Consider the following 24,351-nt stretch of genomic DNA (forward strand, 5'->3'; position numbering starts at 1 on the left):
ACTTTAGGGTACATGGATAATATTGGACAAGTCAGTATACCAAAGGAAGGAGTGCTAGATGACATGGACTAATCCTTAAGGTGAGATCTGACCAGGTTGCATTGGGATTGGAGGAGGAGATTTCTGGGTACCCAGCATAGATTTTTGCATCTTCCTTAGCCACAGGTGAAGTGCCAGAAGACTGAAAGATGGCTAATGTTCGTCTTTTAAGGGCAGCAGGATAAGCCAGGATAACTGCTGTTCATACCTACATTACTACATCAGTCATTTTTGAAATTATTGGAGAAAATCTTTAGGGATAGGATTTATGTGCATTTAGAAAGGCAGGAGCAGATTATGGACAGTCATCATGGTTTGTGAGGGGAAATGCTGCCTCACTAATTTGAATTTTTTGAGGAGTTACTTAAGATAGAGTAATGAAGTGTCTACATGGGTTTCATTAAGGCAGTTGACAAGGTCCAAGTGGTAGGTTGCATGTAATGCTAAGGCACATGGAATCAAAAGCAAAATGCCAAAATAGGTTCATTGATTGGAGGCAGAGAGTAGTTGTGGAAGGGTACTAATGGCAGTAATGGTATACCACAGTAATATTTTGTTCGTGATTATATGTCAATGACTTGAAAATGAATAGAGGCGGCCTGATTAGTAAGTTTGCAGATGACTTGAAACTCATTGTGGAATGTTGTCTAACCCTGTATAAGAATTTAAATCAAATTTGGGTGGAGCTTTGGCATATGGAATTTAGTGCAAGGTGGTGCATTTAGGGAATTCAAATAATATTAGAAGATACACAGTAAATGGTGGAGTACTAAGGATTGTTGATGAATATAGTGGCCTGGGAGTTGAGTTAAACTTGAAAGTGAAAGTGACAGCAGAGGTAGATGGGTGGTATATAATATAAGGTATATAATATAATGTGCTTGCTCTTGTAGAAAGGGCATAGATTATAAACATTATGTTGCAATTTTGCAAAACACTGACGAAGCTGTATTTAGTGCATTGTCTATATTTCTAGTTGCCATATTACAGGAAGGTTGTGGTTGCACTGGAGGGAGTGCACTGCAGGTTCATCAGGATGCTCCCTGGATTGGACGACTTTAGTTTTGGGGGTTAGGTTGGATAGGCAGTTGTTTATCCCTGTTAGGATTATAAAAGATTATAAGAGGCAAAATAAGATAGGTAATCAATCTTTTTCCAATGTTGGGGAAGTCAAAAACAAGAAGGCTTAGGTTTAAGGTGAGAGAAATGAGTTTTAAAGGAGATTTGAGGGAGAGGTTTTTGTTTTCATACACAGTTGGTATCGGGGAGTCAGAATCACTACATTTAAGGAACCTAGAGAGACACTTAAGTGGACAAGGCATGGAAGGATACAGACCTAGAAATGGCAAGTAGAGTTAGTTTAGATGGGCCTGTTTCTGTGCTGTGCCACTCTGAATCTGATTATTTTAAAACCAGGACTATGATTTTTGTAAGTAACTAGACAACAGGGTGACCCGTTGGGGCACCCTTTGAGAGAAAGGTAGTGCAGTCTGATGTGACCAGAATAAAAATTAAATTTTCAAGAATGCTATTGGTATTGCTTTGCTTTGGAAATTGAAGATGAAAAACTCAGTTTATTAAAGAAGAAAGACACGTATCAAGGCAAATATAACTCCTCCTTCTGATGGCAACATTGCTAGTTTTCCTCTGACAGACCGGAGACTCGGCTGACAGCTCACCCCAACTCCCCCTCCCTCCGTAGAACCGTTATCAACCGTCCCTACTTAGCGTCTAACCCGGGTTTCAACTCAACCATATGAACTACAGCTCCCACAATACACGTCGGGAGGGACAGACCAAATGCAGACGCAGTCCCTTTCCGCTGGTGGGGGTGGGTGGTGTTGACGGGTTATCACATGATGTATTTGGAGAAGTTGAGCATTTCCCAGTTTAAACTTTTGGAAAAACATTCAGTTTTTCCACGTTTCGTTCCTAGCTCAGACTGCAATCTGCTTCTTAATCATAGACCCATTTCTATCCTGCAGCTCCAACATCAATTTTTTAAAGGTGGTACCCCCTCAGATTTTTTTTGTTTGTCATAGTCGTCCTGAAGCTGAACACAAATATAATTTTAGACTGCTTGCATTACATAGAAATTAAGAGAAACAAGAAATGAGTATAATGTGTTTAATTGCACAAAGGTGCTGACGCTTTGTAGTAGTTCAACTAAGCTAAAAATGTTGATCATTTTCGTTTGTACTCGGTGTGCGAGTCTTTTTTCTTACTTATCTTGATAGATTCCAGCTGCCCTGATACTGTTTCTACGTAATTGATTGTCCCGTTGAAACCTTTCACTGTACTCGGATATGAAGCAGTAACACCAAAATCTTCAAGATGCTGATTATTCTTGATGATGTGGTTGACGCTCTCCTGAATGGATGTGACCGCTGTCCTTTGACTGCAGCAAAGGGTTTTATGGGTGTCTCAAAGCACGTCATTGTAATAAGATCTATTTATCTCTTATTAATGGGTGACATATAGGTCTGTCCCAATCCTACACATGCTGATGGTGATTAGCAGAATGTGACCGCTCAAAATAGAGCTGCCCTGCCCTTTTGCTCCGGTTGGTGTCGCTGCTGAGGCTGGCTGTGCGCGTGCGTCGTGGTGTCGCGTCCCAATTTCTATGGTAGTGGATCGGCTCTCGGGTGAAAACGGGGCAGTTGATTTTGGCGAGTGAACAATTTTATACAAATATATAACCCTGAACTTTGCCTGCATTCTTTAAGTTAGAGCATTTTAAGTTGATTTAGTGCCGCTGTAATGCACCGTTTGTGCTAATTGAAGGTCACAAACAGAGCATGAGTGTTTTAGTAGTATATAGATTGATATTAGAACTAATGTCGGACAATTTTAACTGAAGGCTGTGGAGGGACTGCTGGATGCCACTAGTAGTGCAGACTCGGACCTCTTGCTTCGATACAGAGAATGCCATTTGCTGGTTTTGAAAGCTCTGCAGGATGGGCGTGCTTATGGATCTCAGTGGTGTAACAATAAAATCACTAGGTGCGTAAGTAACATATTTCATTACCTTTTGCAGCTTGTTCCATGAAACACTGGATATTAATGCAGGAATACTTGCTGATGCAGTTCTCATTATCACTGATCACAATTTCAAAACAGCTGGAGAGAAAGGGAGTCCCAAGTTTAACATTTGTGTAGAGTCTTGAAGTTGGGAGTATATTGTGCTGAGTCTTTGTCAAGTCAGAGTGTGCCAGTGTGATTTATATATAGTGCATTTTGTGCTATCATATTTTGATTTATAACAAGTATCCTTATCAATTCTGTATTTGTGTAAATGAAATTTAATTAAAAAAAAAGGAAAAAAGCCAGAGTGAAACGAAGAACAAATATCACGTAAATGTTAAATCTTCAGAGGTGGTAAGAAACTTCTGGGCACATATGCATTAAACTTGTTCATGTAAATTCTCCAATAGAAAATATGCAGTGAGGTGTGGGATTTAACACACAACCACAATATTAATTGCCTATGTTTATGATTAGTGCGTGGAGAGAAATTTGTCTTGGCACTTCTGCCACTGGGTATAATTTTCCTTAATACTGGTACAGTTGGAATCTCTGGTACAGAGCATAGTTATGAATCATATGTAAAAAGCACTAGCTTTCATTTATGTAGAGTTTTTACATCGAATTGCATAGAGAATCTTAGAGTTATCAATTAAAATGATGTCTAGCCACAAAATATAAGCAAGGTGACCAAAATTTTGAAGGTGGGTTTTCGGGAGCCGATAAATAAAGACTGAAGTTGAAGAAATTAAATATTTGAAGTCTAAATATTTGATAACTCAGCCACCAATGGTAGAGCAGAGAAAATTGTGGATATACAAGAGGCCTTAAGTAGAGGAGAGTGGACGTTTGGGACAATGGAAAGGTTAGCAATGATGAAGAAGAATCTTTATGCCATCATGTATGAATGCAGTTCAAATGATCTGTAGCTTGTAACTGGTTCCTGATCTGTTCAAATAGGTGCCTAATTGAGTGCCGTGATGAGTACAAGTATAATGTCGATGCTGTGGAGTTGCTCATTAGGCATCATCTGGTGAACATGCAGCAGTATGATATCCACTTAGCCCAGGTAAGGACATACAATAAAGTTGGTATATTACAATCAATAATGTACTTTGCAATTTTTTAATCAATGGGGGACATTTTTCTTGTTGTTCAAAAACTCCAAACCACAGAAAATACCCATAAAATACTGAAACAAGCAGAATTCTACTTTGTTGTACAGTCAGCCCACCTTATCCGCGAATTCAACCGACCGCAAATCTAGAAAACCCGGAAATGCTCTTCCAGCACTTGATGTTCGAGCATGTACAGACTTTTCCCATGTCATTTTTCCCTAAACATTGCAGTATAACAACTATTTTACGTAGCATTTACATTGTATTAAGTATTATAAGTAATCTAGAGATGATTTAAAGTATACGGGAGGATGTGTGTGGGTTATCGTGGATCAGGATCGAAAAAAATCGTAAGTTTTCTTACTAAGTAAGTCGGAACAGGTACATCTGCTATTATTTAGTGTCAGTTAGTCAACCGTTTGTTTTAGTATATAGTATATATTTTACCTTTCTATGCAAGTATGTATACACACAAGTATGTATGTAAGAACGTATGTTTCAGTGCTGGCTCGGGAACAGAAGCTCCTGAGTTTGATCCAGTGACAGATCGCTGTCAAAAGCCCAAAACCCAATAATTAAACCACTGTGTTGCTTAGTAATAATTGTAGCTTTCATCGGGGCAGGGTCTTTCTCACTTTATCCTTTAAAATTGTTCTGATCGTTGACCGACATAGCCTAACGCTTTTCCAATGACCAATAGCGTTTCACCTCTTTCCGATCACTTTATTTTCAATCGTGATTATTTTCGTGAACAGAAACACTGCAGATTCAGAGCTCACCACCGGGTCCTAATGTCCACCGAACTGCGACAAGTTAAATAAGGTCTGGGGTTCCGCTGGGTCCTAAGGACCACTGCATTAAGACGTGGTTGATTAAGGGATTTGAGCATCCGCGATTTTTGGTATCCGCGAGGGGTCCAGGAACCAGTCCCTCGCGGATAAGGACTGTATTATTAATAACTTTAATAGAAGTTGATTAACATCAAATAAAGGAGATAGATAATTGTGCCTGGTAATGTTTACATTTGAAATGAATTATCAACTCAATAAATACTTAAGTATTTTGTGTGCAAGCAATGTAAAGTTAAGTTTGAAAATGCAAACTTCGCAACAACAAAGAAATGTTTATTTCATACAGCAATCACTGATTAAGGATAGTCAGCATGACTTTGTGTGTGGTAGGTTGTGTCTAACCAATCATAAAGATTTGGAGGAAGTAACCAAGAAAGTTGAAGAAGGCAAGGCAGTGGATGTTGTCTACCTGGACTTTAGCAAGGTATTTGACAAGGTTCCGAATGGGAGGTTGGTCAAAAAGGTTCAGTTGTTAGACATTCAAGATGAGGTAGTAAATTGGATTAGACATTGGCTTTGTGGGAGAGGCCAGAGAGTGGTAGTAGAGGGTTACTTCTCTGACTGCAACCCTGTGACAAATGGAGTGCAATGGGGATAGATGCTGGGTCCATTATTGTTTGTCATCTATATCAAATGATCAGGATGAAAATGTGGTTAACTGGATCAACAAAGTTGTGGATGACACCAAGACTGGGGGAGTAGTGGACAGCGAGGAAGACTATCAGAGCTTTGCAGCAGGATGTGGACCAGCTGGAAAAATGGACTGAGAAATGGCAGGTCAATGAAGACTCCACATATCAGCTACTTACAATACAGTCCTAGCATCTCTACCCCAGCATCTCCACAACAGTTCACATTTCCATTCATGCAAAGTTAAGACCAATGACCCTCTCAATGCCTCTACTACTCTTTACAACCCTCGTGTGATTACTTTACCTTTAAACATCTCAGAGTCTGTAAGCCACAAAACTACCCACCATGGATCAGAAATGAAGAAATTTCTCAGATGAGTGGCAAAGCATCTTCGAGACAACACAGCCAAATCCAGTTGCAGTGATTTACTACTGTTTGATGGGCAGATGCAATTTAATGCAAACGAGTGTATGGTGTTGCACTTCGTTTGGTCTTGCACAGTAAATGGTAGAGCACTGAGGAGTGCAGTGGATCAAAGGGATCTGGGAATACAGGTGCATAATTCATTGAAAGTGGCCTCACAGGTGGAGAGTGTCATAAAGAAGCCTTTTGGCACATTGGCCTTTATAAATCAAAGTACTGAGTACAGGAGATGGTATGTTATGTTGACGTTGTATAGGACATTGGTGAAGCCTGATTTGGAGTATTTACAGTTTTGGCTACCTACCTGCAGGAAGGATGTAATTAAGGTTGAAAGAGTACAGGGAAAATTTACAAGGATGTTGCTGGGTCTGGAGGACCTGAGTTAATACGTAGAACATTGAGAGGAAATTTGATAAAGGTATACAAAATTATGAGAGGTATAGTTTGGTAAATGCAAGCAGGTTTTTTACACTGAGGTTGAGTGGGACTACCATCAGAGGTCATGGGTTAAGGGCGAAATGTGAAAAATTTATGGGGAACATAAGGGAACTCTTCTTCATTCAGAAGGAGGTGGAATGAGCTGCCAGCGCGCATGGTGCATGCAAGCTTGATTTCAACATTTAAGCTAAGTTTGGATAGGTACAAGGATGGTAGGTGTATGGACGGCTATGATCGCTATGATGAGAATAGGCAACTTAAATAGTTTGGCATAGACTAAATGGAATGAGGGGCCTGTCTCTGTGCTCTAATAGTGAATGATTTGGTACATCATGTAAGCTCTTTGGCAAACTCTCAGGATTAAAAATGATGTGGTTCCACTGCAATTTGATTCTGTGGTGGAGAATGAAGCCACTGTGGGAACACCGGACTCCCCACAGATGGAAGGGTAGTTTGAGAGGTGATACACTTATGCTGGGCTTCTGTGTGTTCCTTGTGCATAGCTTCATGGTTCTTAGTACCATCTTCAAAGCTCCAGCTTCACTGTTCTGACAAGTTCTGGTGTTAACTAATAATTAGAGCATAGTAGATGGGCTGTTATCAACACAATTAATAAAAACTATGTCTTTCTAATGGGAAAATGGGATGGGAAGTTCTATCACAAACGAGAGGAACTCAGCAGGCCAAGCAGCATCTACGGAAAAGAGTACCGGTGTCATTTCGGGCCAAGACCCTTCATTAGGACTGCTCTATCATGCCTGTGATTACAGTTGTACCCGGCTACAAGATAGTTCAACTGTAGATCGACATAAAACTTATCAACATTCTTTACTCAGCTGTAAATCCTTGTGATTTTTGGAGGCTTTTTAATGGTCTTGCTTCCTACAGAAAATTTAAACAGTTGTTAAAGTTAATACGATTAGCATTTTATGGCAAGATCTTTGACAAAACTTAATATATGTCTGAGCTTCAGAAAATAAATTGGCTGAGAAGTGGTGAGAGGGTTTGGTGCAGTCATACTGCAACACTATGACAATGAAATTGATCGTAGACTGCAGCTGGATGACAAATAGTTAGCTTAGAAGCTCAATTGTGTTACATTTTTTGCCACACACAGAAATTCCTTTGTGTGGATGGTTATTTCCTTAATTTTTAATGACATTTATTTTATGCTCTAATTAAAAGTGTAGTTAGAATGTAGATTACTGTGTGAACTCTTTAGTGGGAGTCTCAAAAATATAACCCAAGACAACATTTTGTTGAAGTTGTGTGTTCCTAATCTGATGGGTTCTGAATGTTTTTATATCTGCAATGTACATTGTACTATTTTTTATTAAACTAATGACAGTATTTTATTCTGACAGTCAATGGAGAATGGCCTGAATTACATGGCTGTAGCCTTTGCCATGCAGTTGGTGAAGATTCTCTTGGTAGATGAGAGAAGCATTAGCCATATCACTGAAGCAGATTTATTCAACACTATTGAAACACTTATGAGGATCAGTGCTCATTCCAGAGGAAATGCACCTGAAGGGTATGTATTAGAATTGGTTTGGGAATAGGTTCAAAAACATAGTAAATTGAAATCCAGTCCTTTCAGAATGATGTAAACTAAGTTTTAATTGTGAGATTTGAAAGCTCAAGAGTTATCGGTGGTGCTCATGCTGGGTATTTCCTGTGAACTGGCTATTACCAAACATCTCAAAGCATATTTCATTGATGATCTTGTCAATAACCTGTTTAGATCAGCATTTGTTTGCATCTGTTTCCCTTGTCTGCAAAAAAACCTTGTCTTCCAGAGCATTCGTATTTGGCTATACATAAATGTTGTAAGTCGGTATTGATGTTATCAATTTAATCAAGATTCATGATTCAGGGCTTCCACCATGTTTCAGAGGTGCAGATAACTGCCGTTTATTTCTGAACAGATTGCCACAGCTCATGGATCTTCTGAGGGCTAACTATGAAGCCATGATGGATCGTGCACATGGCGGCCCCAACTTCATGATGCATTCTGGGATATCACAAGCATCAGAATATGATGACCCACCTGGACTTCGGGAGAAGGCAGAGTATTTACTGAGGGAATGGGTGAACCTATACCACTCTGCAGCAGCTGGACGGGACAGCACCAAAGCATTCTCTGCCTTTGTTGGGCAGGTAAGGGTGAGGGTAGTGTTTCTGAATAAGAAAGGAGATAGCTAATGGAAGCTACTTAATCTTGTGTGATGAGCAAGGTGAAAACTGCTGAAATCCATGTGTTTGTAGAGTTTGATGCAACATATAGACAATAGGTGCAGAAGTAGACCATTCGGCCCCTCGAGTCTGCACCGCCATTCTGAGATCATGGCTGATCATTCACTATCAATACCCAGTCCCTGCCTTGTCCCCATATCCCTTGATTCCCCTATCCATCAGATATCTATCCAGCTCCTTCTTGAAAGCATCCAGAGAATTGGCCTCCACCGTCTTCCGAGGCAGTGCATTCCACACCTCCACAACTCTCTGGGAGAAGAAGCTCTTCCTCAACTCTGTTTTAAATAACTGACCTCTTATTCTCAATCCATGCCCTCTGGTACTGGACTCTCCCAACATCTGGAACATATTTCCTGCCTCAATCCTATCAAATCCTTTAATTATCTTAAACGTTTCAATCAGATCCCCTCTCAATCTCCTCAATTCCAGCGTGTACAAGCCCAATCTCTCCAATCTCTCTGCGTAAGACAGCCCTGCCATCCCAGGAATCAACCTAGTGAATCTACGCTGCACTTCCTCAATTGCCAGAATGTCCTTCCTTAAACCTGGAGACCAAAACTGTACACAATATTCCAGGTGTGGTCTCACCAGGGCCCTGTACAAATGCAAAAGAACATCCTTGCTCTTGTATTCAATTCCCCTTGTAACAAGGGCCAACATTCCATTTGCCCTCTTCACTGCCTGTTGCACTTGCTCATTCACCTTCATTGACTGATGAACTAGGACTCCTAGGTCTCTTTGCATTTCTCCCTTACCTAACTCTACACCGTTCAGACAATACTCTGCCCTCTTGTTCCTTCTTCCAAAGTGGATAACTTCATATAGGCTATTTGGCACAATTGGTTAATGTTGGCATTTGTTCTAAAGTTGAGCATAATCCTGAAAAACTGACGGGAGTAAGAGAAAGATGCTGGAGAGGTAGTAATAGGGGACAAGGAAATGTGTGCCGGAAGTTTGAGAGTGTCAGGGAGCAGAAGTGAGTGAAGCTGCTATTACTAGGGAGAAGGTGCTTGAGAAACTGAAAGGTGTGAAGGGAGATAAGTCGTCTAGACCAGATGGTGTACACCCCAGAGTTCTGGAAGAGCTGACTGAAGAGCTTGTGAAGGCTTTAGTAACAAGCTTTCAAGAATCAGTGAAGTCTGACATGGTGCCAGAGGACTGGAAAATTGCCAATATCACTCCACTCTTCAAGAAGGAAGCAAGGCAGAAGAAGGGAAATTATAGTCCAGTTAGTCTAACCTCAGTGGATGGGAGGATGTTAGGTGATTGATTGTCAAGGATGTGGTTTCAGGGTACACAGACACATGACAAAATAGGCCAAAGTCAGCATAAATCTGGCCTGACAGATCTGTTGGAATTCTTTGAAGCAATAACACATAGAATAGACAAGGGAGAATCAATGGATTGTAGCGGTGTGCTACACACAGCGCTGAAATAATGACACGCAGTCAGTGAGTTGCAGTTGCAAAAGAGATTTATTCAAACTTCACGGCCTCGTTTTAAAGCCTTCCTGTTCCCACCCTCCCTGGAGCGGGGGCGCGTATTCACAGTCCCGTCCCGCGCACGGGCTTTTCCCCTTGCTGGTGAAGCAGACTTGGCGCCCTTTTTGGGACCGGCCTCAATGCCGGCCCGCGCCACTTTGTGAGCCGGTTCAAGTGCGCTGGGAAGTGGGTCGCCACAGAATGTTGTATACTTGGATTTCAGAAGGGTTTTGACAAGGTACCACATATGAGGCTGCTTAACAAGTTAAGAGCCCATGGTATTATAAGAAAAATTCTAGCATGGATAGAGGATTAGCTGATTGGCAGGAGGCAAAGAGTGGGAATAATGGAAGCCCTTTTTTGTGTTTGGCTGCCGGTGGCCAGTGGTGTTCTACAGGGATTTGTGTTGGGACAGCTTTTTACGTTATTTGTCATTGATATGCATGATGGAATTAATGGCTTTATGGCCAAGTTGATGGACGATACAAAGATAGATGGAGGGTTAGGTAGTATTGAGGAAGCAGGGGGGAAACAGAAAGACTTAGGTTAGGAGAATGGGCAGATGGAATGCAGGGTCGGGAAGTGTTGGGTCATGCACTTTGACAGCAGAAATAAGAATATAGACTACTTTCTAAATAGAGAGGAAATTTTAAAAAGTGAATTGCAAAGGGACTTGGGAGTCTTTGTACAGGATTCCCTAAAGGTTAACTTACAAGTTGAGTGGGTGGTGAGGAAGGCAATGTTAGCGTTCATTTCAAGAGGACTAAAATATAAAAACAAGGTTGTAATGCTGAGGCATTATAAGGCACTGATGAGGCCTCACTTGGAGTATTGTGAGCAGTTTTGGGCCCTTATCTAAGAAAAGGAGGGGTGGCATTGGAGAGGAGTCAAATGAGTTTTGCAAAAATGATTCGGGATTGAAAGGTTTGTCATGTGAGGTGCGTTTGATGGCTCTGGGCCTGTACTCAAATTCAGAGAATCGGGGAATCTCATTGAAGTCTATCAAATGTTGAAAGACCTCAATAGAGTGGATTTGGAGAGGATGTTTCCTATGGTGGAAGAAGACCAGAGGATACAGCCTCAATAGAGAGATGTCCATTTAGAACAGAGATGAAGAGGAATTTCTTTAGCCAGTGAATCTATGGAATCTGTTGTCACATGAGGCTGTGGAAGCCAAGTCATTTGGTATATTTAAGGGAGAGGGTGATATATTCTTGATAAGCTAGGGCATGAATGTATACAGGGAAAAGGCAAGAAATCGGGGCTGAGAGGGAAATGGATCATCCGTGGAGAGATGGGAGAGCACTCGATGGGGCAAGCGGCCTAATTCTGCTCCAATATGTTCTTATGGAGTCTAGACTTAATGGTTGATGAGACCTTTGCTATAGTCAGCACCTCGAGTAGCATACTCCATAGTTCCTCTACTTGCCAAGATTTCTCTTTAATTTGCTAATAAATTTTGTATAGGCTTTTCTAAGGATTACTTTTTTCACTATCCACAAAATGGTTGTCACTTATGGGTTTGCATGTTAGTGCTATATATTACCCCTTTACATCACCTCAGATTTTGGATCAAGCACTATTATTTTACTGATCTCTCTCCAAATGAGTCCTGCATTCTCTATCTCCTTCCTGTTGCCTGAGTGTCTTCACCAGATAAAGCTGCAGAATTTCAAATAAAGGTTCTGACTAATGCCATTTGTCCTGTAAGTGGAATTAGAGACATTGAGATGAGAGTAGGAGAATGTGGTGGAAAAGAAGGTATTAGGGAGATCATGGGAAGGACAGAGCTGTGTAAATATGCACTGGCATTCCCTTCCCTAACTTCTACTTTCTTACTCTCTCACAATCCTTTTCCTACATATCCACCACTCTAGCTCCTCCTCGCATCAGTCAACAGTCCTACGCTTTTTAGCTCTTGCTTCATCTCCTTACCAATCTGCAGCACCTGCCAGCTGTCAATCCTGAACTCTCTGGCCTTAAAGATAAATGGATAGATCTATTAGTATGCTGCATATATGTCTTTTGAGATCTTCAACCTTTCTGCTCTTAAAGGCCACCAAAAGTATAACTGCTTTTGTATTTTTTTTTAGTTTTTAGTTATTTTTTCTGTTGGCATTTTAATCTGAGGAATAACTCAAATGGTGATCTAATGTACCTGTTTCACTTCTCATTTTGTCAACTGGATACGATAGCAATACTTGCAGCTGATCTATTAAAGTATGGAACTGTGAACATAGTTTGTTGATGCAGTGTTCCTTGTTAGATGTTGAAATTCTGTTTTCCCTCCAGATGCACCAGCAGGGAATTTTGAAGACTGACGACCTTATTACTCGTTTTTTCCGCCTCTGTACCGAAATGTGCGTTGAAATTAGTTACCGTGCACAACAGGAGCAACAGCACAATCCTTCTGCCAATCCCACAATAATCAGGGCCAAGTGCTATCACAACTTAGATGCTTTTGTCAGATTGATAGCCCTGCTGGTCAAACACTCTGGGGAAGCTACCAATACAGTTACTAAAATAAATCTTCTTAACAAGGTGAGTCCATTCTGCAGTCTAGCGCTTTTGTCATTGGTGTTTTTTTAATTGTTGAGTGGGATTTGATAGGAGTGTTGCACATCCAAATCAACAGATTGTTTTCAGTGACAGGTGGAACCTTCCTTTCACTGCTAGTACTCAGATTTCATTTGTATTGAGGGGTCTGAGTTGAAAATGTCTGCTGAACCATTTTGTCCCCATCAGTTTTTGGCCTCCCTTGAATAGACATTTAACAGATCTGCCTCCATCTCAGCCCTACAACCTACAGTTGTGTGATTTCTGATGTTAGCAAAGCTGCTTAACAGGGGATTAGGTGGAACCCAGCTTACTACTTTAGTTATTTATCAGTTGGGTCAGCATGTTATCTTCATTGGTCACTCAGCAATTTTTAAAATCAATTCAGAATTTAGTGATCAGATTATTATTGACTAACAGATCAAGCCTCAATAAAATTGGGTAATTTTTCCCAAACAAGATGTTAAAATTCCAGAGTTGTTTAATCTATTAACCTTTGTCTTTGGCAGTCATTGTCCTGAGCTAATCAGTGCGGTTAACTTACAGTTGGCCTGGTAGTATGGGTTACTGGTCTACGGGGAAGAAGAGAGAAAGAGAAAGTTAATTGAGATATGTACTGCCAAAATATAAGTATTGGATCACCTTCTACCATGACAATGCAATTTGGTAATAATCCAGTTATTGAATATGTTCTGAAGAGTCTAATGTTAAGAGTGGAGATAATCGGCATTTCATAATTGGGTACCATGCTAATGCGTGCATCTAGAAAATCATGAAGATTGGTTATGGCTGAGTAGAGATACTAGAGCTGCATGAACTACCATCTTTGCAGAAGAGGATTTTTAAAAAATATTTACAAATCTGATGCTTGCAGGTTCTGGGGATTGTAGTAGGAGTCCTACTGCAAGATCATGAAGTACGTCAGAGTGAGTTTCAGCAGCTGCCATATCATCGAATCTTCATCATGTTGTTGCTGGAGTTAAATGCCCCGGAGCATGTGCTGGAAACAATCAATTTCCAGACTCTGACTGCTTTCTGGTAGGTATTAACAAAGATTAATATTCTCTCTGTTTTATTCATGGTCAGATAATCAGCATATGCAGGAGCTGATAAGGAGAATGTCCAGTACTGGAAATGATAAACCTTTGAGAGAAGGGTATATTTAAGAGGTTTAAAATTTTAAGTGGGAAATAGCCAGGCCAGGATAAAACAAATCTCAGATGTGAGGAAAAGGAGGCAACAGTGATCTCTGTATGTGCCAACCTTTCTGCCTACAAGCATGGTGTCAGAGACGGGAAAACCTCTTGTGTATTAGTTTTACAAAAAAAAAAGGGGGAAAGGATAGGCAGAGTAATTAAAGTCATTAGTGATTAGAAGTGACCCAGCCTTTCGAAATTTCAGGGATAGTATAAAAAGGGGAAGATGGGTTAGTGAAGGACCTTTCAGAATGGGTTTGTTAAGGGGTAGACATTTTCATCCAATTTTTGAATTTCTATGAGATTACAAGGAGGGACGTGGATTTTAGCAAGATACTTGTCAGACTGCTCAGTAAAGGAATTCAAAAGAAAATGCTAATTTGGAGTAAAAATTAGCACAGGAGGAGAAAACCATGGAGATTTATTGACTGGAAAGCTATATGAATCGAGCTTTTGCAAGATACAATACTAAGTCCCCTGCTATAATCACATTTTTAAAAGGTTGTAGATGGTATACAGTCGGCCCTCCTTATCTGCGAGGGATTGGTTCCGGGACCCCCCCACGGATACCAAAAAAATGCGGATGCTCAAGTCCCTTATAAAAAATGGTGTACTATTTGCATATAACCTACGCACATCTTCCCATGTACTTTAAATCATCTCTAGGTTACTTATAATACCTAATACAATGTAAATGCTATGTAAATAGTTGTTATACTGTGATGTTCAGGGAATATTGACAAGAAAAAAACTACATGTTCCTCTTGCTCATAACACAAGCAGCGCAAGAACAAGACGCGAGTCGAACAATGATCAGACAATGAGTACAGTAGTTGTTACACAGTCTTGCTTAGGGAATACAAGGACACTTTGGAGGAGGCTCAATAATACTAAAGTCAGGAACGAACAAGACACGAGGCAGATAATGCTCAAACAACAAGTGCTGGAAGAGCAATTCCGGGTTTTCTCGATTCGCGGTTGGTTGAATTCACACATGCAGCACTCGCGGATAAAGAGAGCCGACTGTAATTATATTAGTGTTGACATGCTCGGACACCAAACTTGTAGGCAGAAGGGTTGCAATGCCACGCGCAAAGCTCCACTATTCACTCCTTTTTCTGATGTCTGAGATGTTTTATCCAGGCCTGGCTATTTTCCACTTAAATTTGTAAACCCGTAGTTAAGATGACAGGTGTATGAGCAAATATTAGCAGGTAAGTTCAAAAAAGTTCTTACAATATTTCATAAAAGGAAAGTACAGTATAGAGGATAGGAAATATACTTTTCTAAATGAACAGCTCTTTGGGAACATCCTCGTCACATCCACTGTATTCTAATCCTTTCAGTTATTGTTCGGTTTCAATGAGATTTCCTCTTTTTCCCCACCCCCACCCCCTTATTCTTCTAAACTCCACTGAGTACTAGCCCAGACTCATCAAATGCTCCTTACACACTAACGCCTTCATTTCTGGGATTATTCTCATGAGTCTCATCTGGACCCTCTCCAATGTTAGCGCATCTATAAGATAAGGGGTGCAGAACTGCTGTCAGTACTCCAGTCTGGTCTGACAAGGCATTACATCATTGTTTTCAAGTTTGTTGTCATTCAACTGTATTCATGTATACCACCAAACGAAACAACATTCCTCCAGACCAAGGTGCACAACACCCAGCATATAAAGTAATATTACCACAAATTAATTGACAAATAATAAATAAACTTTATATTCTAGTCCCCTCAAAATGCGTGTCAACATTGTATTTGCCTTTCTTGCTACTGACTAAACCTGCATGTTGACTTTTAGGGAATAGTGCAGAAGGATGCCCAAGTCCTTATGCACCTGATTTCTGAATATTCTTCCTGTTTAGAAGATGTCTTTATTCTTTCTACCAAAGTGCAATATCATGTACTTCCTACACTGTATTCCATCTGCCACTTCTTTGCCCATTTTCCCAATCTGTTTAATTCATTCAGCAGGCTTCTTACTTCCTTGACACCACCTGCCCCTTCATTTCTCTTTGTACCATCTGCAGACTTGACCACAAGCCATCATTTCCATCATCCAAATCATTGGTACATAACATGAAAAGCAATGGCCCTAACACTGACCCCTGTGAAAACCATTAGTCACTGTCACCTACTCTTGGCCTACTGCCAGTCAGCCAATCATCTATCCATGCCAGTAGCATTCCTGTAATATCATGGGCTCTTTCTTATCTTTAGAAGCCTTGTGAGATTCCTTGTCAAAGACCCTCTGAAAATCTTAGTAACCAACATCTATTGACTCCTTTGTCTGTCCTGCCTGCTATTTCTTAAAAGAATTCCAACAGATTTGTCAGGCAAGATTTCCCCTTAAGCTGACTTTGGTCTATTTTATCATGTGCCTCCAAACATCCCGAAACCTTAAAAATTGACTCCAACATTTTACCAACCAGTGAAGTCAAGCTAATTAGCCTATAATTTCCTTTCTTCTGCCTCCCACCCTCAAAGAGTGGAGTGACATTTGTAATTTTCCAGTCTTGCACAATCATTTCAGAATCTCGTGATTCTTGAATGATCACTACTGATACCTCCACAGTCTCTTCTGCCATCTCCTGTAGAACCCTGCATCTGGTTCAGATGACCTATCTACTTTCAGACTCCCAAGCACCTTCTTAGTAATAGCAACTGTAGTCACTTTTGCTCTCTGACATATCCTTAAAAGAAATTGAAAGAAATCCCCATTATATGTATTTTCATCTGTTCACTGTCTGATTTTGCAGTTCAAGAGTTGGGAACAGAAGTTACAGAACTTCACACGTGTATAGGTTCAGGCCTGATGCGCTAAGTGACTTACCTTCTGTGATGTGAAGCTCATGTTAAAGGGTAAATTCAGGGGATCTGAAGGAGGAAGGGTGACTGAGTTATACCGTCCATGACCAATTTTAACTTTAAAAAGGAAAGTCACTGGTGCATGAATTATCTTAAAACCTTCTGTATTTCTAAGACCTGAGTTGTTGCACCTCATTTTTGCATCAGATTGAGACTAAAGAGGGCTTCCGCTGTCATTGCTGGTGTGTCAGTATGAATCTCTGCTGACTTGAAACCTAAGGCAGAAAAGAAGAGGTTGTACATTACTTGATCTACAAATAAGCTTTCATATCAGCATAGCTTATTGATATAATTTCAAATTGCAGACATTGTAAATGTGCTTTTAATATGCACACTGTTATTGGAATGGCTTTTTGAATTTTTGAAGACATTGCAATGAGTAGAGTTATTTTGATATAAATTGAGATGTCCTTTCATGCAGCAACACATTCCACATCTTGCGGCCCACTAAAGCTCCTGGATTTGTCTACGCCTGGCTGGAACTGATTTCCCACCGTATCTTCATTGCGAGAATGCTGGCGCATACACCTCAACAGAAGGTAGGAACAAGTGTATTCATTGCCTCTGCCATTTGTGCTAATTGCTATCAGTACAGTTTACCCTGTGTGTGTACTTGTGTGTATCCTCTTTCTATACAGTTGTTTGGTTGATGAATTTTGTGTTGAGAACAAATTAATTCCATGGTTTAGCAAGTGGCTGTTAAAACGGGCCTTAACGATCAGAGTTGTTGAAGCCTGTGGGGTAGGAATTTAGTCTGAAGTTGTGACTAGTATCACCTATCTCTTTTACCCTGCTGATTTAAGCTGCTGCCATGCAGTACAATTGTCAAATGGATAATAATCATTCAGAGGGAAGGTGTTTACCGGTCAGATTGTATACATCCCAGCCTTATTTTGTGTAGCTGTTTGAAGTTGCCTAAAAACATGTTTTGTGCTAAGATCAAGGCTAGTCCCCTGCCTTGAAATTGGATAAAAGGATGTAAATTGATATTGGAGTGTTCCCAACCCCCAGCAGAGTACCAAGGTGGGATGTGTGTGTTTTCCCAAGGGGCATTACACAATTGTGCACATCTCCTAACACTTCACTAACAGTAGCTTGAGAAAGAGATGGAGACCCAGCAGCAGTCAGGCATAGCTACAAATCCTGTGCATTGGGGTGGTGGGGAGACTTGCAAGGCCTTGTAGGCTTTCCAGATGTGACAAATCATCAACATTGAAGCCCCACTACTAAAAAAAATTGTTTTCAAAAGATATAGCAGACTAATCTGCACACCACTGTTGGAAATCCTCACAGAATGCTAGAGATCCAAATTCCTTGCGTGTGGTTCAACATCAGGAAACAATGGAATTTTGTGTGAATTGTTTAAGCAGTTGGAGCATAAATTTGCCCATTCTTTGATCTGTTTTAGTGAATTGAATTTGAGGATGATGCAATTAGGCATCTCACCATATGATTGGTGTACTATGATAGTAATGATTGATTATTTAATGAAGTAGTTTGATTTCTGAGTTACTTTAAAGAGCATCTGTTGGAGACTGCTTCCTATTCCTGATGATTATGCTTCCCTTTTCCTCTAATGCTCCTGTCATGTGGCAGGCAAAAGTGCTAGCTGATGATTTTGTTTTGTTCTGTTTCACTGTTGAGTAATGAGGCAATGAATGCTGATCAGGACCAATCCTTTGGCTCTCTTTTTCCTCTCGCTCCTCTCATCTTCTGACTCTTGTCACCTTCCATGGGCAGTAAAATTGCAGCTTGAGGAAGTTGGTGACTTTTTCACCTGGTATTCTGATATTTCTTGGCTCCTATTATACAGTGGGCTTCAATTAATTGGGACATATCAGGGTCAGTGGTTTTTGTCCCAATTAAACAAATGCCCCGATTAGACAACATTTCATAAAGATAGTTAAAAAGATATATTTAAAGAAAAACTGCCATTTAACTGAGTACAAATTATGTATTGAAATAAAATAAAGAACAAATTGAAACAGAACCAGTATTACTGCAATACTATAAAACTATATTAGTTCATAATGGTTACCGACAGGAATTTTATCGAGTGTACACTGGTGTGTTCGTTTGACTGTAAATGAACAAAATCAGTTCAGATACCTACTGTAGATAATGAACTCCTTTATTGCCTTCCCTTATGAAGTAATGCTATAATCCAATAAATTTCCTGGCATCCTGTTGTAACCCCCTGGGTCGCCTCAGGCTCGCTCAGCTCGTTCTCGTCTAGGAGGAGCAGCCTTCGGCCCCGCCAAACTGGGTAATCAGCTGGTGAGGATGCTGTGTGATGTCCCCGCCTTGCCCAAAAACAGACAGTACACCATAAGCGATTAAATGAGTACTATTTATAAAGGTTACTATAACTAAGTGATTAACAACGATACAGTGTATATGAAGGAAAAAAATAAAGAAAAGGCGCCAAACTTATCAAAGTCCAAATCACTTCGTGCACAACCATTGGAGCTCAATTACTGAAGTCTTTTGGCCACCATTTGATCCCCACCGAACTCCTCGACCTGCCGCCTGGGACCAACCACGGTGGTCGACCAGATGCTCCACACGAATCTGTCTTCATCTCCTCTCCTCACCGAAACCCTTGGGCTCAGGGTCCGTTCCGTCGCCCAGCTTCCAGCATCGCGTCCTCTCTCTCACACTCCCTCGCGCCGACTGCCCAAAATGCCCGCCAACAATCAGTTTACAGACCCACAAGAAAGAATAACATTAATCCGAATTGGTTAACAAACAAATACAATTCACGATATCAGTAATTTTAACCCAAACAAACTTCCAGCACTTATCATAACAAAGAAGCATTCCTACTTTTAACAAAACAAAGACGCCATTTTGATTACATACACAGTAACAAAGAAAAAGAAGAAACCCCCTTTACACTGTGTAGTCATTAACTCGGGTTCTGCTGTGTCATTCTCATTACTTTCCTCATCTTTATATTCCCTGTCTTGCTATTTTGATACAATGCTTTCAACAATTGCATCCCTCAAATCAATGTTATTGTAATATTCAAGATGATTGTCAGTACCTTAATTCTTCATAGTTCCTGACTCGTTGAAGTAGTGATATTGTTCATTTACACTGCTGGTAGTTTCTGATATCTCCAAGTTGAATGCTTGAAGCCACAGTGAACGAAACAGTTCTGAATTGTCTTGCTGCTTATTTCTTGCCATCTCTCACTGACAAACTGTACTGCTTGTAAAACATTAACCCTTGCAGTCACCTCTTTGACTTTTGAAAATGTCAGATTTTCTTAATTGCTTCAAGAATGTGGTTTACCAACTTTATGCGATACAATATCTTTGGATTGTTTAGTGATTCCCTTATCCATTGGCTGCACCAAGGATGTTGTATTGGCAAGCAGAAATTCCAGCTGAATGTTTCTCAAACATTCTACATCAGAGTGTGCTACACAATTACCAACAGGCAGAAGAATTTTGATTGATTTCTACTGTTGTTCCATATATCAACTCCTCAGTCATTTCTTTAAAGTTTTGGAAATCATCCACATATTCTTATTAGCATAATCTAGAGTGGTAAACTATTTATTCTTAACCCCGTGAGGCATTCAGATTTAATGCTTTTAGCAATAATCAACAATTTCTTTTTATCAGTTCCTTAAATTTTGTACAACACAACAGTTATGTGATCCATGGCTTTCTTTGAAACTGACAGTGTTGCATGTTTATAGCAAAGGGAGCCGTCTAGCATGGCACAATAAGGAAAAGGCCTGTTTCATCAGCATTGTAGATATCATTTACACAAAATTTTTGAAGTAAGTCGTAGAGTTTTACATTTCCCTGTTTCTACACTTATGGCATCAGCACTCCTTTATCACCGTGTGCAATCTGAAATTTAATATAGTGCTTAAGCTTCCATCAAGACAACCAGTCATCTGTTGCTTTAAAAACTTTGTGACCCAGCTTCTAATGTAGCTGCTCTGACCTTTTTTTTAGCATTGGTCTACTGACATGCACACCTTGTCCAGTTACAGTGGAAAACTATTGATCAAGAGGGCCTCTTCAACATCTGGATCCTTGCCTTCATTTTTGGGATGTTTCTTGTTGTCCCTCGTATAATGCCCATTCATCTCACAGCTTATCTTATGTATCAAGAGTGCAATTTCAGCCCTCTAGCTACCTCTGCCAACTGTCGATGATGGTGTTAGGCTGATGCCTTTTAATTTGGTCCAGTAGGGTAATTTTTTCAACTAGAGTCAAGTCTTTTTGTGGCATCTTGACTAGTGTCTCAATTTTTTTTAAGGAAAAAAATTAAAATGATCAGAAACAGCTGGCTTTGGAATCGACATCCATCGTCCCAAATGGATAACATAACACAAGCACGTGTAATTGACGTAGCTGTTCACTCTAAGCACAATGTAGTGTCCAATGGCTACACAAGTGCACAGACTGTCTCCTGTCCCAGTAAAGCAGCATATTATCACAAATAAATCAGGGGATTCCTGGCTATTTTACTGGTTTGGTTTCTTTTCCTTTAAGTGCTGGCCTAAATAAATGGCTGCCCTGATTAACCAGAGGCCAAGTTAACTGGAATCCATTGTATACCAATGTTCCATTGCTCTGATTGAAGAACTCTGGTGTGTGAAGCCAGTAAACACTAGCCCAGGTTTTTAGCATTCATCTCTTCAGGCTGTGTTGATGTGGAAAATGGCCTGATGTGTGACCAGCAAGGGCAAAGGAGCCAAGAAACTTCACCAAGAGCAAATTCTTCTCCTGATCAACTGCAAGCTGCCTATCCAGGTCCTTCACAGGAGTCCTCGTGTATCTTACTACAGTCAGTGGAAACCAATAGTTGCAGAAACTCCTGAGTACTGTTAATGCCATATGTTCCTCTCTGAAGTCAGGTAGATGAAGTCATTTCTCACAAAATAGTGAGTTCTGTGATTTGGAGTTATTGTTTCCTTGGGTCTGGGCTGAAACAAATCTGGTGCAATGGTCTGATAATAAAGCAGACAAGAGAGACTGCATATGCTGGAATCTGGAGCAATGCACAGAATGCTGGAGGGACTCAGAGGGTCTGTCTGTAGAGGGAAATGGGCAGTTGACTTTTTGGGTCAAGTCTGACCCATTTGGGACAGAAGGAAAGAAAGTTCTCCAAATGGTAGTGAATCCTCAGAATGCCCTACCTGAGAGGGTGGTGGAGTTTTTTTCACTAAGTGTATTTAGACTGAGATTGGTAGTTTTGGATATTAAGGAAATTGATGAATAAGAGGTCATTGCAGGAAAGTGGTACTGAAGTAAGAGAACAGCCATGTTCTTATTGAATGGTAGAGCAGGTACAAGATATGGCATGTTTCTTTTATTTTCACCTTATAGATGCTGGAGGCAACGTTGTTGGTTTACTACACTACCAGTCCTGACGAAGGGTCTTGGCCTGAAACATCGACTGTGCTTCTCCCAATAGATGCTGCCTGGCCTGCTGCGTTCCACCAGCATTTTGTGTGTGTTGATTGTTGGTTCAAGCGTGCTATTGACATTGAAACCTATGAGCAGCCTGCAGGGAATTCTGAGGCTGCATCCACACTGAGCCGGTGAATTTTGAAAACACTGGTGTCGTGAAAAAATGATAGGCGTTCACACCAGATGTTGCTGAAAATACCTCTGTCCACATTAAAACGGGTATTTGGGCAAATCTCCTCCTACTGGGCACATGCACAGGACACAGGTACAGAAAACAAAGAAAGAAGAAATGGTGTACTATTTCTGTTTCCTCCTCTTAGTTCAAGAAAACAATGAAATGCCGTGCTGCCGCCACCATCTGTTCCGGCACGTCATGACAGCATTTTTTTTAAAAGCTCCAGTTCCCCCGTACACACTACACTGCCCAGCCGGCATTTTCAGATCTACACACTCTGGGGAGAGTTTTAGAAAAGCTCTGTTTTCAGGGGAAGAAAACGTTGCTTCAGTGTGGATGGGGGGTCAGAAAGAAGAGAAAAAGCTTCGGTTACGAATTTATCTGGTCTAGTGTGGACAAGACCTCTGAAATTGCCTATCATGTCCCCTGATGTCAGGGGACTGCCCCAGGCAGTGATTAATGCTATCTTGTACAGAAGCTCTTTCACAGTTACTATATGGTGTTGAATTCCAGTTTAGTTTGTAGGGCCAATTTATGAATAGTGTCCTTTGATGTGCTATTCTGGGGGGAGAGTTTAAGTGCATGGTTCAGTTGTTGTAATTGGTTTATTTCTTCAGACTAACACAAGGTACTGTAGGATCCCATATGTAAAGCCAAAAGGATGGATAAGGCTTCAGATTTTGGTTGTGATAACTAATTTGTGGCAATGCATTTCAGTTTGTGCTATTCTGTTCCTGTATATGAAGTCGTGCAATCATCCTGTTACATGTGTGAAGTGTTGTGATCTATAAATTCCCCATTGAAATCTGATTGTATATTCTGTTCTCTAGGGCTGGCCAATGTATGCCCAACTGCTGATTGATTTGTTCAAGTTCCTTGCTCCTTACTTGAGGAATGTGGAGTTGACAAAACCTATGCAAATTCTTTATAAGGTGAGTGAGAGCCTTCACCCTACACAACTATAATTGCAAACACAACTTTTTAAAAAATGTTCTGCTCTTTACAATATGTGGAATTGCTTTGTCTTTCCCTAATTACCTTTGAAGGTAGTTGTGACCACTGTTGCTCTTCTGGTGAGAGACTTTGATAATGTTATTGGGAAAGAATTTGAGTCAGTGGTATATGATTTGGGAGGTTCCTGCAGGCATTATACTATATGTCACAGGTTTAGCAGTTGCTCCAAAAGTTAAAATTGGCAAGTCGTAAAGGTAATTCCACGGTTGTTATGGGGGATTTCAACATGCAGGTAGACTGGGAAAATAAGGTTGGTTCTGGACCCCAAGAAAGGGAGTTTGTGGAGTGCCTCCGAGATGGATTCTTAGAGCAGCTTGTATTGGAGCCTACCAGGGAGAAGGCAATTCTGGATCTAGTGTTGTGTCATGAACCGGATTTGATAAGGGAACTCGAGGTAAAGGAGCCATTTGGAGGTAGTGACCATAATATGATAAGCTTTAATCTACAATTTGAGAGGGAGAAGGGAAAATCGTTAGTATCATTATTACAGTAGAACAAAGGGGACTATGGAACCATGAGGGAGGAACTAGCCAAAGTTGACTGGAAGGAATCCCTAGCAGGGATGACAGTGGAACAACAATGGCAGGTATTTCTGGGAATAATACAGAAGGTGCAGGATCAGTTCATTTCAAAGAGGAAGGAAGATTCTAAGGGGAGTAGGGGGTGACCGTGGCTGACAAGGGAAGTTAAAGACAGTATAAAAATAACAAAGATGAGTGGGAAGCCAAAGGATTAGGAAACTTTTAAAGCAACAAAATATAACTACAATGGCAACGCGGGGAGAAAAGATGAGGTACGAAGGTAAGTTAGCCAAGAATATAAAGGAAGATAATAAAA

General features: G+C 40.5%; 1 protein-coding gene across 5 annotated transcripts in view; it reads left to right on the forward strand.

Annotated features, from left to right (window-relative positions):
* Positions 1–24,351, forward strand: part of cnot1 (CCR4-NOT transcription complex, subunit 1) — a 261,162-nt gene that overhangs the window by 219,066 nt on the left and 17,745 nt on the right. For all 5 annotated transcript variants that reach the window (XM_059992493.1, XM_059992490.1, XM_059992494.1 and 2 more), the window contains 8 exons: positions 2,900–3,042; positions 4,024–4,132; positions 7,891–8,060; positions 8,455–8,686; positions 12,556–12,804; positions 13,694–13,857; positions 17,309–17,426; positions 23,331–23,432. In XM_059992493.1, the coding sequence (XP_059848476.1) occupies positions 2,900–3,042; positions 4,024–4,132; positions 7,891–8,060; positions 8,455–8,686; positions 12,556–12,804; positions 13,694–13,857; positions 17,309–17,426; positions 23,331–23,432 (1,287 nt within the window). The remainder of the gene's footprint in view (positions 1–2,899; positions 3,043–4,023; positions 4,133–7,890; positions 8,061–8,454; positions 8,687–12,555; positions 12,805–13,693; positions 13,858–17,308; positions 17,427–23,330; positions 23,433–24,351) is intronic.

The sequence above is a fragment of the Hypanus sabinus genome, chromosome 17 (genome assembly GCF_030144855.1).
Source record: "Hypanus sabinus isolate sHypSab1 chromosome 17, sHypSab1.hap1, whole genome shotgun sequence".
NCBI classification, from domain to species: Eukaryota; Metazoa; Chordata; class Chondrichthyes; order Myliobatiformes; family Dasyatidae; genus Hypanus; species Hypanus sabinus.